The 13,612-nt window shown below is 47.0% G+C and overlaps 1 protein-coding gene across 4 annotated transcripts in view; it reads left to right on the top strand.

Annotated features, from left to right (window-relative positions):
• Positions 1 to 13,612, top strand: part of CDC7 (cell division cycle 7) — a 134,618-nt gene that overhangs the window by 70,298 nt on the left and 50,708 nt on the right. For 2 of the 4 annotated variants that reach the window (XM_082264851.1, XM_082264852.1), the window contains exons 6-7: positions 4,794 to 5,019; positions 7,140 to 7,235. In XM_082264851.1, coding sequence (XP_082120977.1) covers positions 4,794 to 5,019; positions 7,140 to 7,235 — 322 coding nt within the window. The remainder of the gene's footprint in view (positions 1 to 4,793; positions 5,020 to 7,139; positions 7,236 to 13,612) is intronic. The other 2 variants (XM_082264854.1, XM_082264853.1) reach the window with 2 other exon arrangements.

Genomic DNA, 13,612 nt, shown 5'->3' with positions numbered 1-13,612 from the left:
CAGGGTCAGGCGATGAGGCGTAGCCCTTCAAGACTCCCTTGGGCGGGTCCAAGGGACCCTGGTCTGGCTAACAAAAGTCCGTCCAGACCTGCGGACAAGACCTCATCTGCCTGAGGTTGCGCCCTCACCCGTATCTAGGGTGGGGGGGATGTCTTTGCCGGTTCCTGGCCCTGTGGCTATCCCGGATACCAGACAAATGGGTTCAAGGGGTCATACGGTCCGGTTACAAGGTGCGTCCAATCCTGGACCTGAAAGCACTAAGTTGCTTCGTGTGAGTTCAAAAGTTCAAATCCCATTCTGTGCAGGACACCAACAGTTTCTCCATTTTTGCCGTGGGAGAGGATCACTATCCGTTTTTTGGTGTTGCTTTTTGGTCTCGCCTCTGCTCTTCGGGTCTTCACAAGTTGTTGGTCCTGATCCTGGCGCTGTTGCGGAAGCGGGGGTATCAGTCCTGGGTTACCTGGACTATCTGCTTCTCCGTGCGGAGTCTCCTATGGTGCTGGAAACAAATTTGGCAATCACCATGAGGAGTTTGGGTGGATTCTGAACCTTCAGAAGTCGTCTTTGGTTCCTTCCATGAGACTGGATTAACTGGCCTGACTTTGGACTCCTCAGCCAGGGTGCTTCTTCCTCAAGAAAAACTCCCAAGAACTCCAGACTGCAGTTCAGCTGTTGCTGACCAGCAAATGGTCGTCCCTTCGGACCTGCATGAGAGTTCTGGGACTGATGGTGTCGTCCCCTTCGCTCAATTTCACACGAGGATCCTCCAGAAGGAAATCCTTCTCAGTTGGAACAAGAATCCAAATTTCCAGGACGTTCAGATCCAGCTGAGCCCAGGCGCCCAAGGAGTCCTTGATCTGGTGGCTTTGGTCCCCGATGCTCAGGCAAAGGAAATCCTTCCTCGCTATATCTTGGATAATTGTCACCAAGGATGCAAGTCTGTCCTGATGGGGGGGTTCTCAGCAGGTTGTCTGGTCCCTGGAAGAATCCAGGTTACCGATCAATGTTCTGGAGCGGAGAGCAATCCGGCTTTGCTTAGTCCACTGGATCAAGTACCTGCAGGGTTGTTCAGTCCGCATTCAATCAGACAATGCCACGGCCGTGGCTTATGTCAATCACCAATGGGGCACCAAATGTGCCCTTGCAACCTTGGAAATGGCGGGAATCCTTCATTGGGCAGAACGCTTTGTTTCAGCTCCCTCCGCTGTTCATTCCAGAAGTGGAAAATTGGCAGGCGGATTACCTCCGTTGACGAGCCTTGGATGCGGGTGAATGGTCCCTGCACCTGAAGGTGTTCCAGCAGTTGTGCCTTCGTTGGGGCACTCTGGATGTAGATCTGTTGGCATCTTGGGTCAACAGAAAAGTAGAGGTTTGTGGCCCGCTCCCAGGACCCTCTGGCGGACGCCGCAGATGCGCTGGTGGCCCGTGGGGTCAGTATCAGCTGACGTATGCCTTTCCTCCTCTCAAGTTGCTGCCAAGACTTCTTTTCAGGATCAAGGAGGAAGGGGTTCCAGTCATTCTTGTTGCTCTGGACTGGCCTTGCTGAGATTGGTACACCGACCTGGTCAGACTAGTCGCAGACGCTCCTTGGAGACTTCCTCACAGGAAGGATCTACTGTCTCCAGGGACAATCTTCCATCCTGCTTTATGGTCGCTGACTGGGACAGCTTGGATGTTGAAAGCCAGGTGCTGAAGGACAGGGGTTTGTCTGCTTCAGTGATTCCCACCGTGCCTAAAGCGAGGAAAGCGACTTCTAGGAAGATTTATCATCGTACGTGGAAGTCGTATATTGCGTGGTGTGAGTCTCTTGGGGCTCCCCCTCGCTCTTGCTCAGTGGCTCAGATCTTGGCTTTCCTTCCATGGGGAGTTGATCAAAAGCTGGCCTGGAGTACTATCAAGGGGCCGGTCTCGGCCTTGGCAGTTTTCTTCCAAAGGCCATTGGCCACCCATTCCCTGGTGCGTAACTTCATCCAGGGGGTGCCACACTTGGTACCTCCGGTGCAATTTCTGTTGTGACCTTGGTACCTTAATTTGGTGCTGTGGATTCTCCAGAAACCTCCCTTCGAAAGTATTCGGGAGATTCCCCTGCTTACCTTATCCCAGAAGGTGGCCTTTTTGGTGGCTATCACTTCTGCACGCAGGGTTTTGGAACTGGCGGCGCCCCGTCGTTCTTCCTACCTGGTGGTTCACAGGGATAACGTGGTACTTTGTCTGGATCCGTCCTTCCTTCCAAAGGTAGTTTTCAGTTTTCACTTAAATGAGGACATTGTGTTACCCTTTTTGTGTCCTAAGCCAAAAAACATCCAAAGGAGTTTGCACTGCATACTCTGGATGTGGTTTGGGCCATCAGGTTGTACTTTGGCGACTACAGAGTCTTTTCGAAAGTCAGCTTCGCTCTTTGTTCTCACGGATGGTTCTCAAAAAGGGCTGCCTGCATCTGCTGCGACTGTTTCCAGATGGATCAGACAGTTGTGCAGGCTTATTCAATTAAGGGTCAGGTTCCACCTTTCCCTGTTAAGGTGCATTAAACTGTGGTGCTTAGTGCTTCCCGGGCTTTTCCCCATTAGGCATCTGTGCTTCAGCTTTGCAAGGTGGCTTCCTGGTTGTTCATTTCACATCTTTACCAAATTTTATAAGGTGGATGTGCTGGCATCTGCAGATGCCTCTTTTGCCCGCAAAGTTTTGCAGGCTGCTGTTTAGGGGGCTTTTTAGCCTTCCTTGAAGGCATTTACTGTTTGTTTTAGGTGGACCTCATCTTGTTGTTCTTATGAGTCCTATGTTGCCTAGTTGGCTATGTTTAGCCTTGGGGACTTTTTTTTTTTTTCTGCTGTTCCCACCCCTCATTTAAAGTCACTGCTTTGGGACGTCCCTACTGATATGCATCAGAAACTGTGTCCGTCAATGAACGATAGAGAACTGGATTTTTAGCTTACCGTAAAATCTTTTTCTCTTAAGTTCATTGACGGACACAGTACCCACCCCTCTATTTTGAGTTGGTATTACTTCTGACACTGCTTTGCTACAAAACTGACATCCTATGCAGGAAGAGAGAGGGTGTACCCTCTGGGACTGCCCATAGGCGTAGCCAGACCTTTTTTTTTGTCTAGTGTCCTACTCCTGTAGGGGGCAGTATAACCCTACTGATATGCATCAGGAACTGCATCTGTCAATGAACTTAAGAGAAAAGGATTTTTCGGTAAGTCAAAAATCCAGTTATCTATAAAAGCAGATCATGTACTGCTTTTCCTGTTAGGAGTAATCTACTGTAAATGCGTTTATATCCAGAGCTCCAGTCCTACATGAAGAACCTCTGTCTTTTACAACACAGGGTAAATGAATCTGTATATTTAGGTGACTGGAGGGAGGGCAGTGGCAGCGGACCAATATAGGTGCTAGGGGGAGCTTGCTTGAGTGAGGAGTAAGGAAAGTGTTTTCTCCCTAATCCAGGGGGGCCCGCACTCTAGGGGTGGGCTTTTAAGTAATTTGTAATATGGTTCATTATTTATATATATATATATATATATGTGATTTGTAATAGAGGGAGAGACACAGGCGTTAGGGCCAATTAGAGTACAGTTTTTTTAAATATATTTTCATTTGGCTGGTTGCTTTAACTATAATCATATCTTAGCAGTCTTGAATTAAAATTTACAGAGGGACCGCTCTTGTTTGCGTTATTAGACATCAGTCACTCCTATACATTAGTGTCTTCAGCCTATGCTTCACATCTTGGCCTCCTTTACAGCACAGCCCCTTTTTTAACCCGTGCCCAGTCTCCCCTTCACATCATGGTTCCCTTTACATCACAGCCCCCTTTTTACATCCGTGTTTACAGTCTCCAATTTACATTATAGCCCCCTTTACATCCGTGTTTTCTGTTTTCTTCTTCTTCACATGGCCCTCTTTTCGTCCTCCCCTTTACATCAGTGTCCACAGTCCCCCTTTACATCAGTGTCCACAGTCCCCCCTTTTTAAAGCTGTCCCACGATCTCCTCAGCGCACCTTTTAATGCAAGCCTCCTCTGCAGGGCCCTACCATTGGCAGGGCAGAGACACTTATCAACTTGGGTGTCCTTCCTGGCCTCTGCTGTCCTCCCATCAGGGCAGATGGTTGGAGGTGCTGAAGGGCTGGACAGAGTAGGAGCTGCCCAACCTATTGGATTGCTAAGCAGGTGATTACTCTTAATTTGAAAAGACTCCTGCTCTCTGTCCAGATCTGCAGCATCTCCTGCCCTGCTGTGCGAATGACATGGCCAGACAAGAGACCCGGGAGAGGATATCTAGCTGATAGATGGTTTCTCCCACAGCCTGGACAGCAGGGTAGGACCACAAGGTGTACTACACATGTCCTGTATGCTTTAGTGTAGTTTTTTGGGGGACATGTATAGAGCACCTAGTAATACTGCAGAGGTTAACAATAAGGTGAAATATATTCTCTGTGTATCTTGACATTCTTCCTATTTTAATATTTGCATGTGAAAAGAAGAATCAGACTGACTAGTTTGAAGTTAAAACAAACAAACTAGAATTGGCCTCCTTACTTCATAATTAAGGTTTGGTCTGAACTGTATTTGACTGCTCCAAATATGTTAAGGGTCCAGGTAAAAAAAAGCTATAGAATTTTTGCAACAGTATATATTGTAAAATATACTACCACGAACACTGATCGAAACAAATAGAGTTTTAACCAATCCTATACACTAGCCTAAACTGAAAGTAAAGTTTTAAATTTTAGATACATTTTAAAAATTTGCCACTTCACCCTTTCAGTGTTTTTTGGTTTTGTTTTTGCAGGTACGCCCTGGTAGATTTTGGGTTGGCCCAAGGAACACCGGACACAAAAATAGAACTTCTTAAAGTCCTTCACTCCAAAAAACAGGGGAGTTGTATACAAAGTAAACCTCACACAATTTCAGGAAATATACCAGTACCTAGAGAAGTAGTTCTACCAACCTCAACAAAACAGTCTGTTAAAAGACATTGGTCACTTTCACAGATAAATCCAGGAAACAGTGCAAAGGTTTTAAGTCTTTTTCTTCTCTCTACTAATGTTGAAAAAACCAAAGCATGGCTGCCATCCTTTAACAAGTATTACTATAAACGATTGCAATATAAATGGGTGCACATGAGTGGTGTTTCCGTGCCATGTTGCTGGCTGTGTGTATAATCCAAAACTTGGCATTCGGGTCAGATCCAGCAAACCCTAATCAATTTTAAACCATTGTTTGATCCTTCCTTTCCAATTTCATAGCCGTAATTTAAAGATGAAAACAATTGAATAGGTAAAAATTCTGGTTGTTTTCACAATTGCTAATTTTGTCCTAGCTGCTTTTTTTTTACCCTAGCAAGCAAACTTGATTTAAAGCACTTGTAAACCTCAGCCATGTAGTATGAACAAAGCATATCCCTTTTATAGTGTGTACTTGTCTCAGTTAAAAGCACCAAGTGTAATTTCTGTCTTCTGCTTTGTTCCTCTGCAATCATCATTAATCACTTCACAATTTTTCCTGACACCAAAAGAAAAATGGGCAGATTGACAGCCTCAGCCCTGTTCCTATCCTGAAATCGGCTCTGAGCTCCCCTTCCCTTATTTCTGCAAAGTGTGACTTCAAGGGGTTGTAAAATCAGTTTTTTTTTTTTTTTTATCTTCATACATTCTATGAGCCTTCTGTGTGTAGCATCCCCTGAATACTTACCTGAGCCTCTATCTGTCCACGAGTGTGTCAGCCATTCTGGGCTCTCTCTCCTGATTGGCTGAGACACAGCAGGGGTGCCATTGGCTCCCACTGCTGTCAGTCAAACTCAGCCAATCAGGAGAGAGAGGGGACGGGGCTAAACAGCAGCTCCGTGTCTGAATGGATACACGGAGCTGCAGCTTGGGTGCCAATATAGCAAGCTGCTTGATGTGGGCCCTGGAGCTCCAGCCAGGGACCTGAGGAGAATCCAGGCTGCTCTGTGCAGAACCACTTCACAGAGCAGGTAAGTATAACATGATGTTTTAATAGGAAAAAAATGACTTTACAATCACTTTTAGCTCTTTGGCACCCCCCCCCCCCCCCCACCCACCCCTTTATTTTATTTTTATTTTTTGGAGTCTCACTCATGCTTAGAAATTTGGCACTTTGAACAGCAGCTGTAGCGAAGAGAATACTGAAGAAGGTGCAACTTATGTAGGAGGATTTGTTTCGTGTATTGTGTATCACCCGAAGATAGTCTCTCTTCACTGAGTATGTAAGGGTTTACAACCACTTTCTTACATTATTTAAATAAAAAAACAATCTAATCAACGTTTTCCAACAGTTTGATTGAGTCGATTGATTGATTGATTGCTAATTGATTACATTAAATAGTGAATGGGATGAAAAATGTTCAGCATGGGCCGCCTTCTGATTATATTGTAGAAAAATGGCTGACCTAATAGGGATTTACAAAGTCTGAGAAGTATCCGCTCCATGCACGTCATGCTAAAAGAAATACAAATAAAATAATAATAATAAATAAAACCAAGAAATGAAAATGTATATTTATCATAAAACAACTATATCCTGAGGACCCTGGCCTCAGCTTTTATGAGAAAGCTATGAATGCAATGCAGCACAGACATGTCACTTGTGTGCACTTAAAGTGGAACTCCAGCCTAGACTGTCACCCCCCCCCCCCTTCTTTTTTTTTTTTTTTTGGTAAGAGGGTGCACAGTTGACACATGCAGAGAATGAGCGCTACAGGGCAAAGAAAATGAACCATTCTCTAAACTATTAGAGCTGGGGAAAATTGATTTGTGTTTTTAGATATTTTAATTCATTTTTCAGTCTTGAAACAGGTCTGAAGTTCCACTTTAACAGTGTGTATGATTATCAATTTAGCAATTTTGTTGGCTATTGGATTTTTTTCCCCCCACTATGCAGTCAGACTGCTTTACTTCAAGTACTGTTTGTTCCAGTGTTTGTTATGATGATGCTTATTATGATGTTTATTGCTCTGTCTAGACTGTACTTTCTGCATATGGAAAGGGTTTATGTGCCTGAAATCATGCATGCAGCTGTTCTCACTTTATTTCACTCCCTAAATATGCAATAATTTGCTGTTGTAAAGTGACAAAGATATAATTCTTATTGTGCGCCATTTGGATGTCTCTTCTAGGAAGGATTACTTGGCGGATCTACACAGAGGTCTGTGTTTGGGGAGAAGAATTTTAATGTTTACAGCACTGTCCCCCATGAAGTCACAGTTGGAAAAGTAAGAAACAAAATAAAATACACATGCACATATATATAGAATATGTTGTGCTAAAATTATTAAATAATTTCATATACATACAGCCACTTTCTACTATCGTATCTGTTACTGATCAAAGAGGATGAGCTCCAGCAGTGTTAGGTGTAGGTCAGTTTGGAGTATTGTCTCTATTCTGACTCGGTGTTGGAGAAGATGGATAATTTCCTCTATCTTTGAGAGTAGTAGCTTTTGTGCCATATTGTCACTGGTTTCTAGAACACAATGTAAAACAGTTGGTAGAAAGAGATAGTTGCCCACAGAACTACCAGGTGAAAAAAAGCCTGAAAACAAATGCAGCAACTACATCTAAAAACCAGTAAGCTGTGTAGATTGCATTTTCTGGTTTTGGTTTTAAAAGAAAATGTAACTTTCCTTGTACATTATAGGGCACAGAGAAGTTAATCATTACTACATGCAGTATGCCACCACTTTCAGTTGAATGGACGCTAGCCAGATAAAAGGCAGGAATCGCACGCTCAGGCATAACTTCCTCCCTGCACAGTTATTCCTCAGTTTTGTGCTTGTGTCTGAACGAGATGGGTGCCTTCCTGATTTATTTTGAAGGTATTTCTTTGGGTGCGGGGACTTTGTTCCAGCTTTGTAAAATTGCATCTTTTTCTTAACTAGCCCTTTCTAAAAGGCCAGAGATGGCACCACAGGTTTTTCCATTGGAGAATTGCCTTTCGAGCATAATAAAAAAAAAAAAAAATGGCTGAGCAAAGTACACATGTGCATATTCTTACGGCTAAAGTGTTGGTCTGCTGAGCTGTCTTGTAAGAGGCAGGTAGAACATTTTTCAACGGGAGTGTTTGTTCAATTTTGCCTTGGATGTGTATATCCAAAAGGCAACTGTGGGCAAGAATACCATGTTACCGAAGTGGAAGCCTGCAGTACAATCAATCTACCACCCCTTCTACTTCCAAATGCATTCAGTTCACCAGTCTTCAGCATCAGGCTGTAAGAGACAAACCATCCTCGCAATGAAGGAGGGGGGGGGGGCATTTGCTAGCCTTTGTGCACATTTGGCAGGGGGAGATTGCGGACGATTGGGTCTGTAGTATAAGTTGCTCTGGGTTACAGGCTGCAGTTTCAAAGCCTTTTCCCCGCCATATTTTAAAATGTTACTTTGAATCTGCAAAGGGCAGTCCTTCTTTTTTTTTTTTCTTTTTTAGACTCTCAATCGATCGTCGCAAGGAGTTATTATTGTTCTGGTTTCGGAGAGAAAATCGTATGTCAACATACTACTTGAACATCTCCAGTTCCCATGATGAACAGTGTCTTTTTGTTGCACATGCTGGAAATGGGAAAATCGTTTCTCCCCCTGTCCTGGAGGGTTCTGATGATAGACATCAGCCTAGTGGGCTGCGGTGGAGTGTTAGAGAATCATTTGGTTCAGGGAACTTGATCGCCATAGGAGAAGTTGCTGCCCATCAATATTATGCAATTGAGGGTAATTTGATTTGTTCTACTGAATTGGGCAGTGCAACTAAAGGACCTTTCTCAGAGTTCAGTTGAACAACAGCATGGCGGTGGCATACATGAATCAGGGAGGCTTCAGAAGTCGGGCCACTCAGGTGGAGACGGATCTTATCCTGTCTTGGGCAGAAAGCCATGTTCCTTCATGTCTGAGGTCCATATTCTCATTGTAGAGAACTGTCAAGTGGATGGTCTCAGGCTGTCAATGACTCAATTTGAGGTAGTGGTCTCTTCAACCAGAGATGTTCAAGAAGTTCTGTGAAATTGGGGAACTTCAGATGCGGATCCTCTGGCATTCAGATTCACTGTGAAACTGGACAGATTTGTATCCAGGACCGAGGAACCTCGAATGTCCCTGGTAGATGCAATGGTGACAACATGGAGTTGGTTCCCCCTAATTCATGTCTGTCCTCTACAGCTTCTGTCTCTTTTGCTTTGCAGGATTCGGGTGGAAGGAATTCCAGTGATTCTGATTGCCACAGCCTGGTCCAGGAGAACATGGTACTCCAACATTGTAAACTTGTGCATAGACAAACTGTGGACCCTGCCAGATTGAACCCACCTTCTGTCGCAAGGTCTGATATATTCCATCCTCTACACTTGCTGGTTGTAACAGTATGGTTGTTCAAGCCAGAGTCTTGAGACTGCTGTATTAGATTTGGATATCCCTACCCTCTTGGATGTTAGGAAGGTGACTTCAAAGAAGATTTACTATTGGCCTTGGACGTCCTATTTTGCCTGATGTGAGGCTCGGGGATTTAATTCTCGGAAGTATTTCATGGGTCACATTTCAATGTCTCTCCAATCTGTAGTTGACCAGGGTCTGATCGGAGTACAATCAAGGGTCAAATTTCGGCCCTAGCTGTTCTCCAGAGATCCATGTGTTCCATGGTGCGTGCATTTAGTACAAGGGGTCTCCTGTATTGTTCCATCAGTCAGAACTCCTTTGACTCTGTGGCACCTCAACTTTGTACTTTCTGTGTTACAGAAATCTTTGTTTGAACCCATGAAGGATATATTCAATATATAACAAAGGTTAATTTCTCTTACGTCCTCCGACAGTCGCCGCCCCTCATAAGTCATCACTATTGGGTATTGACTTCCGCTCCACAGGAGTAGCTAGGCATAAGACTTAGTCAAAAGAACAAAAGCATTTAGCATAGACACACCCATGGGGGCTGTCCCACTGGTCAATACCCCCCTGCAGTAATCCCTCCCAACTCAGTTTGTCTCTGCCTAGCATCAGGAGTAGTCAGGCTTCCCTGTGCTGGGGCTTCAGTCTCGGCCTTTCTAATCTTTTCTTTGATTTTTATTTGCAAAATGTCAGTTTTTTTCTTTGCTTTACTAGCTGTTTATTTTGTCAGCTTAGTTTAATCGCATCTTCGGATGAAGATGGATCATGCGGAGCTGGGAATCGGACTGGCCGCCCTGGCTCTCCAGGGCAGAGGGTCAGATGGATCCCCAGCCCGCCATCGAGCGTTCGGCTATGGTTCACCCTGGCGCTATGAACGACCCATCCCTGCTCGCAGGAGGGATGCAGCCTGTGAGGTGGCTACCTCACTGGACACATCTGCGGTTCTGTGCTGCAGTGTCCTGCGTTTTTGGCTGACGGCATTCCCTGTCATCTGAGGACAGAGGCTTTCCGTTCATAGAGGCACCCCACGCCATCCAGTACAGGTAAGTACTTTGTGTGGGGACCTCGGTCTGGGGTGGCAGTCCTGTGTTGCTGTGTCTCCCCTCATGTCTTTGCGTTTGTGGGGCTCCCTGATGCGATCCCTGCGGGGGTCTTCTTTAATAAACTGCTGGCACTGTGTGGTGTGGGGGCCCCTCCTGTGTCACTTTTAGTCTTTGGGAGGTGCAGACTGTATGTGAGGCGACCGCTGCGGCTGAAAACCGCGTGGTCCGCCATTTAGGATGTGGGCAGTATGTCTGGCTTCACTGTGGGCTTTTGCTATAGCTTGCTATGTAGTGATTTTGGCGCCATCTTGTGTGTGGCAGAACGATCGTTCCGAGCACATGTCGGCGGCCATCTTGCCGAAGCCTTCCATTCATTCCTATGGGCAGCCATTTTCCCTGGGCCTTGCAGCATATAGTTCAGCTTCTGGTGACCTCACTTCCTTTTCCTCTGGAGCAGCGATCGGTGTGGTAACACTCTGTGGGGCTCTGCAGACTGTCTCTTTCGTATCGCTCTGTTCTATACTTCCTGGCTCAGTTTTTTGTCCCTTTTTGGGGGTTCTGTGTACACTGTGTTTATAGCGGTGGGCTGCGTTATCCGCAGCGCTTTAAATGGCCAGTACTTTCACTATTATTTTTTGCAATGGATTCTCAGGACAGCAAATTCCCCCCAGCCTTGGTGGGGGACCCCAGTTCTGCTGAACCCCCTGTTATACCTAATTTGGCCGCTGTGGTGGCGTCTTTGGTGTCAAAAATGGAGGTGCTGATGGTTGAACGTGCTGCTAGGAAAAGGCCCAGATTATCTTTCTCCTCTGATTCAGATGGTGATGTGGCTGCTGTGGCTGGCGTGCCCTTTTCAGGGTCTCGCTTGTCCCTGGACCCTCTGGGGTCTGAGGTGGAGGGGGTTGATAAATCTTCCCCGGGGTCGCCTGAACGCGCACACATGGATGATTTGATTTCTTCTGTGAAAGAAACACTACATTTGGAGGATGAGCCCACTCCTCCGGCCGTTGTGTCCTCATTTGGTACACATAGGGCCCGCAAGTCGGCGCAGGTTTTTCCCTGCCCCGCTGAGTTTCATCACACAGTGAATGAACAATGGCGCAGTTTAAAACACCCCTTCACGGTGCCTAGTCGGTTTAAACTGCTGTACCCCTTTGCGCCTTCTACGGATGCGCGCTGGTGCGTGGCCCCCAAGGTGGATCACGCTGTGGCCGTGTTGAACAAGGCTACTCTGGTTCCCACTGAGGATACCCCGGTGTTCCGGGATCCTACGGACAGGAGATCGGAGTCTCTTGCCCACCATGCCTATACGGTGGCGGGTTCCATGCTCAAACCTATTTTCGCTTCTGTCATGGTGGCTTAGGCGGTGGCGGACTGGACTAAGGTGCTTAGACGCACTCTCATGTCTGATTCTGCCCCACACGCTACGCTGGAAATGGTGGACCAAATTCATCAAGGGGTCATGTTTTTGTGCGATGCGGCCTTAAATGAGGCTCCTTTTTGGCTGCACGCCTGTCTAGTGTCGCGGTGCTTAACCGTCGACTGATCTGGCTGAAGAGCTGGTCGGCTGACCAGACATCACGGAAGACGGTGGCTGACTTTCCTTATGCTGGGTCTCGCCTTTTTGCCGAGACCTTGGATACTTTGGTGAAAGGAGTCACTGGGGGCAAGAGCACTCTGCTGCCCCACAATCCGAAGAACAAGTCCTTGCGCGGCAAGCGGGGTCCCGCCTTTAGGCTCACTCAGGGGTCCTTTCGTGCCTTTAAGTCACAATTCAAGGGCAAACCTTTCAAGGGCCAAGGTGGCCAGAAGAAGCCCTGGGCGGGTAAGCAAAAGTCCGGCCATGCTGGCATGGCGGCTCAGCCCGCCTCTGCCTGAAGGGATGCCCTCACCCGTTTTCAGGGTTGGGGGGACGTTTGCGCTGTTTCCTCCAACCTTGGCTGCTCCGAATTCAGGACAGGTGGGTTCAGGAGATCATTCGATCAGGATACAAGATCAAATTCCTTTCACGGCCGGTGGACAGATTCTTTCCCTCAAATCTTCATTTGACCCCAGGGCGTTTACAGGACTTGCATCAAGCGGTGCGGGACCTCTTGGTCCAGGGGGTAATTGTCCCAGTGCCTCATCGGGACAGGTTTCGGGGGTTTTACTCCAATCTGTTCACTGTGCCCAGAAAGGAGGGCAAGGTGCGTCCTATCCTGGACTTGAAAGTTTTGAACCGCTTCGTGCGCATTCGGACATTCCGCATGGAATCCCTCCGCTCGGTGGTGGCCTTCCTGAGTCCAGGGAATTCCTGGCCTCTATCGACCTAAAGGATGCGTATCTGCACATCCTCATTTTCGAGGGTCATCAGAGGTACCTTCGGTTCGCCATTGCGGAGGACCATTATCAGTTTGTAGCGTTACCTTTTTGGTCTCGCTTCGGCTCCAAGGGTCTTTACCAAAGTACTGGCGCCTGTTCTGGGCCTGTTGAGGGCACAGGGCATTGCAGTCTTGGGATATCTAGACGATCTTCTGTTAAGATCGAGTGCAAGTCAGAGCCTGACGTGCGATCTGTCGACTACGGCAGTGGTCCTCAACCCTGGTCCTCAGGGCCCACTAACAGGCCAGGTTTGCAAGATAACTGAAATACATCCCAGGTGATATAATTTTGCTGCTCAGTGATTGCAGTACTCTAGTCTGCATCTCCCCAAGGTAATACTTAAAATCTGGCCTGTTAGTGGGCCCTGAGGACCGGATTTGAGGATCACTGGACTACGGTACAGACGCTACAGTTGTTCGGTTGGACCATCAACGTTCAGAAGTCGACTTTGTCTCCTTCGGTTCGTCTTCCCTATCTGGGAATGGTTCTGGACTCTGCTCAAGCGAAGGTTTTTCTGCCGGAGGACAAGCTCCAGACCCTTCAAAACGAGGTCAGGTCCCTCAGGGACAACCAGTCCTCGTCGCTCAGGACCTGTATGCGGTGCCTGGGGTTGATGGTATCAGCCTTCGAGGCGATACCATTTGCTCAGTTTCACACTCGGTCTCTCCAAAAAGAGATCTTGGCCAGGTGGGACAGGCTTCCTCGGTCCTTGGATCTGTGGTGGCTTCAGTCCCAGGCTGTGTCAGAAGGGAAATCCTTCCGTCCGTTGCTGTGGACGGTGATTACCACGGATGCCAGCCTGTCGGGGTGGGTTGGAGTCCTGG

Source organism: Pelophylax lessonae, assembly GCF_965119305.1.
Source record: "Pelophylax lessonae genome assembly, chromosome: 8".
In the NCBI taxonomy this organism is placed as follows: Eukaryota; Metazoa; Chordata; class Amphibia; order Anura; family Ranidae; genus Pelophylax; species Pelophylax lessonae.
Note: the sequence above shows the minus strand (reverse complement) of the source record. Positions and strands in the feature narration are given on the sequence as shown.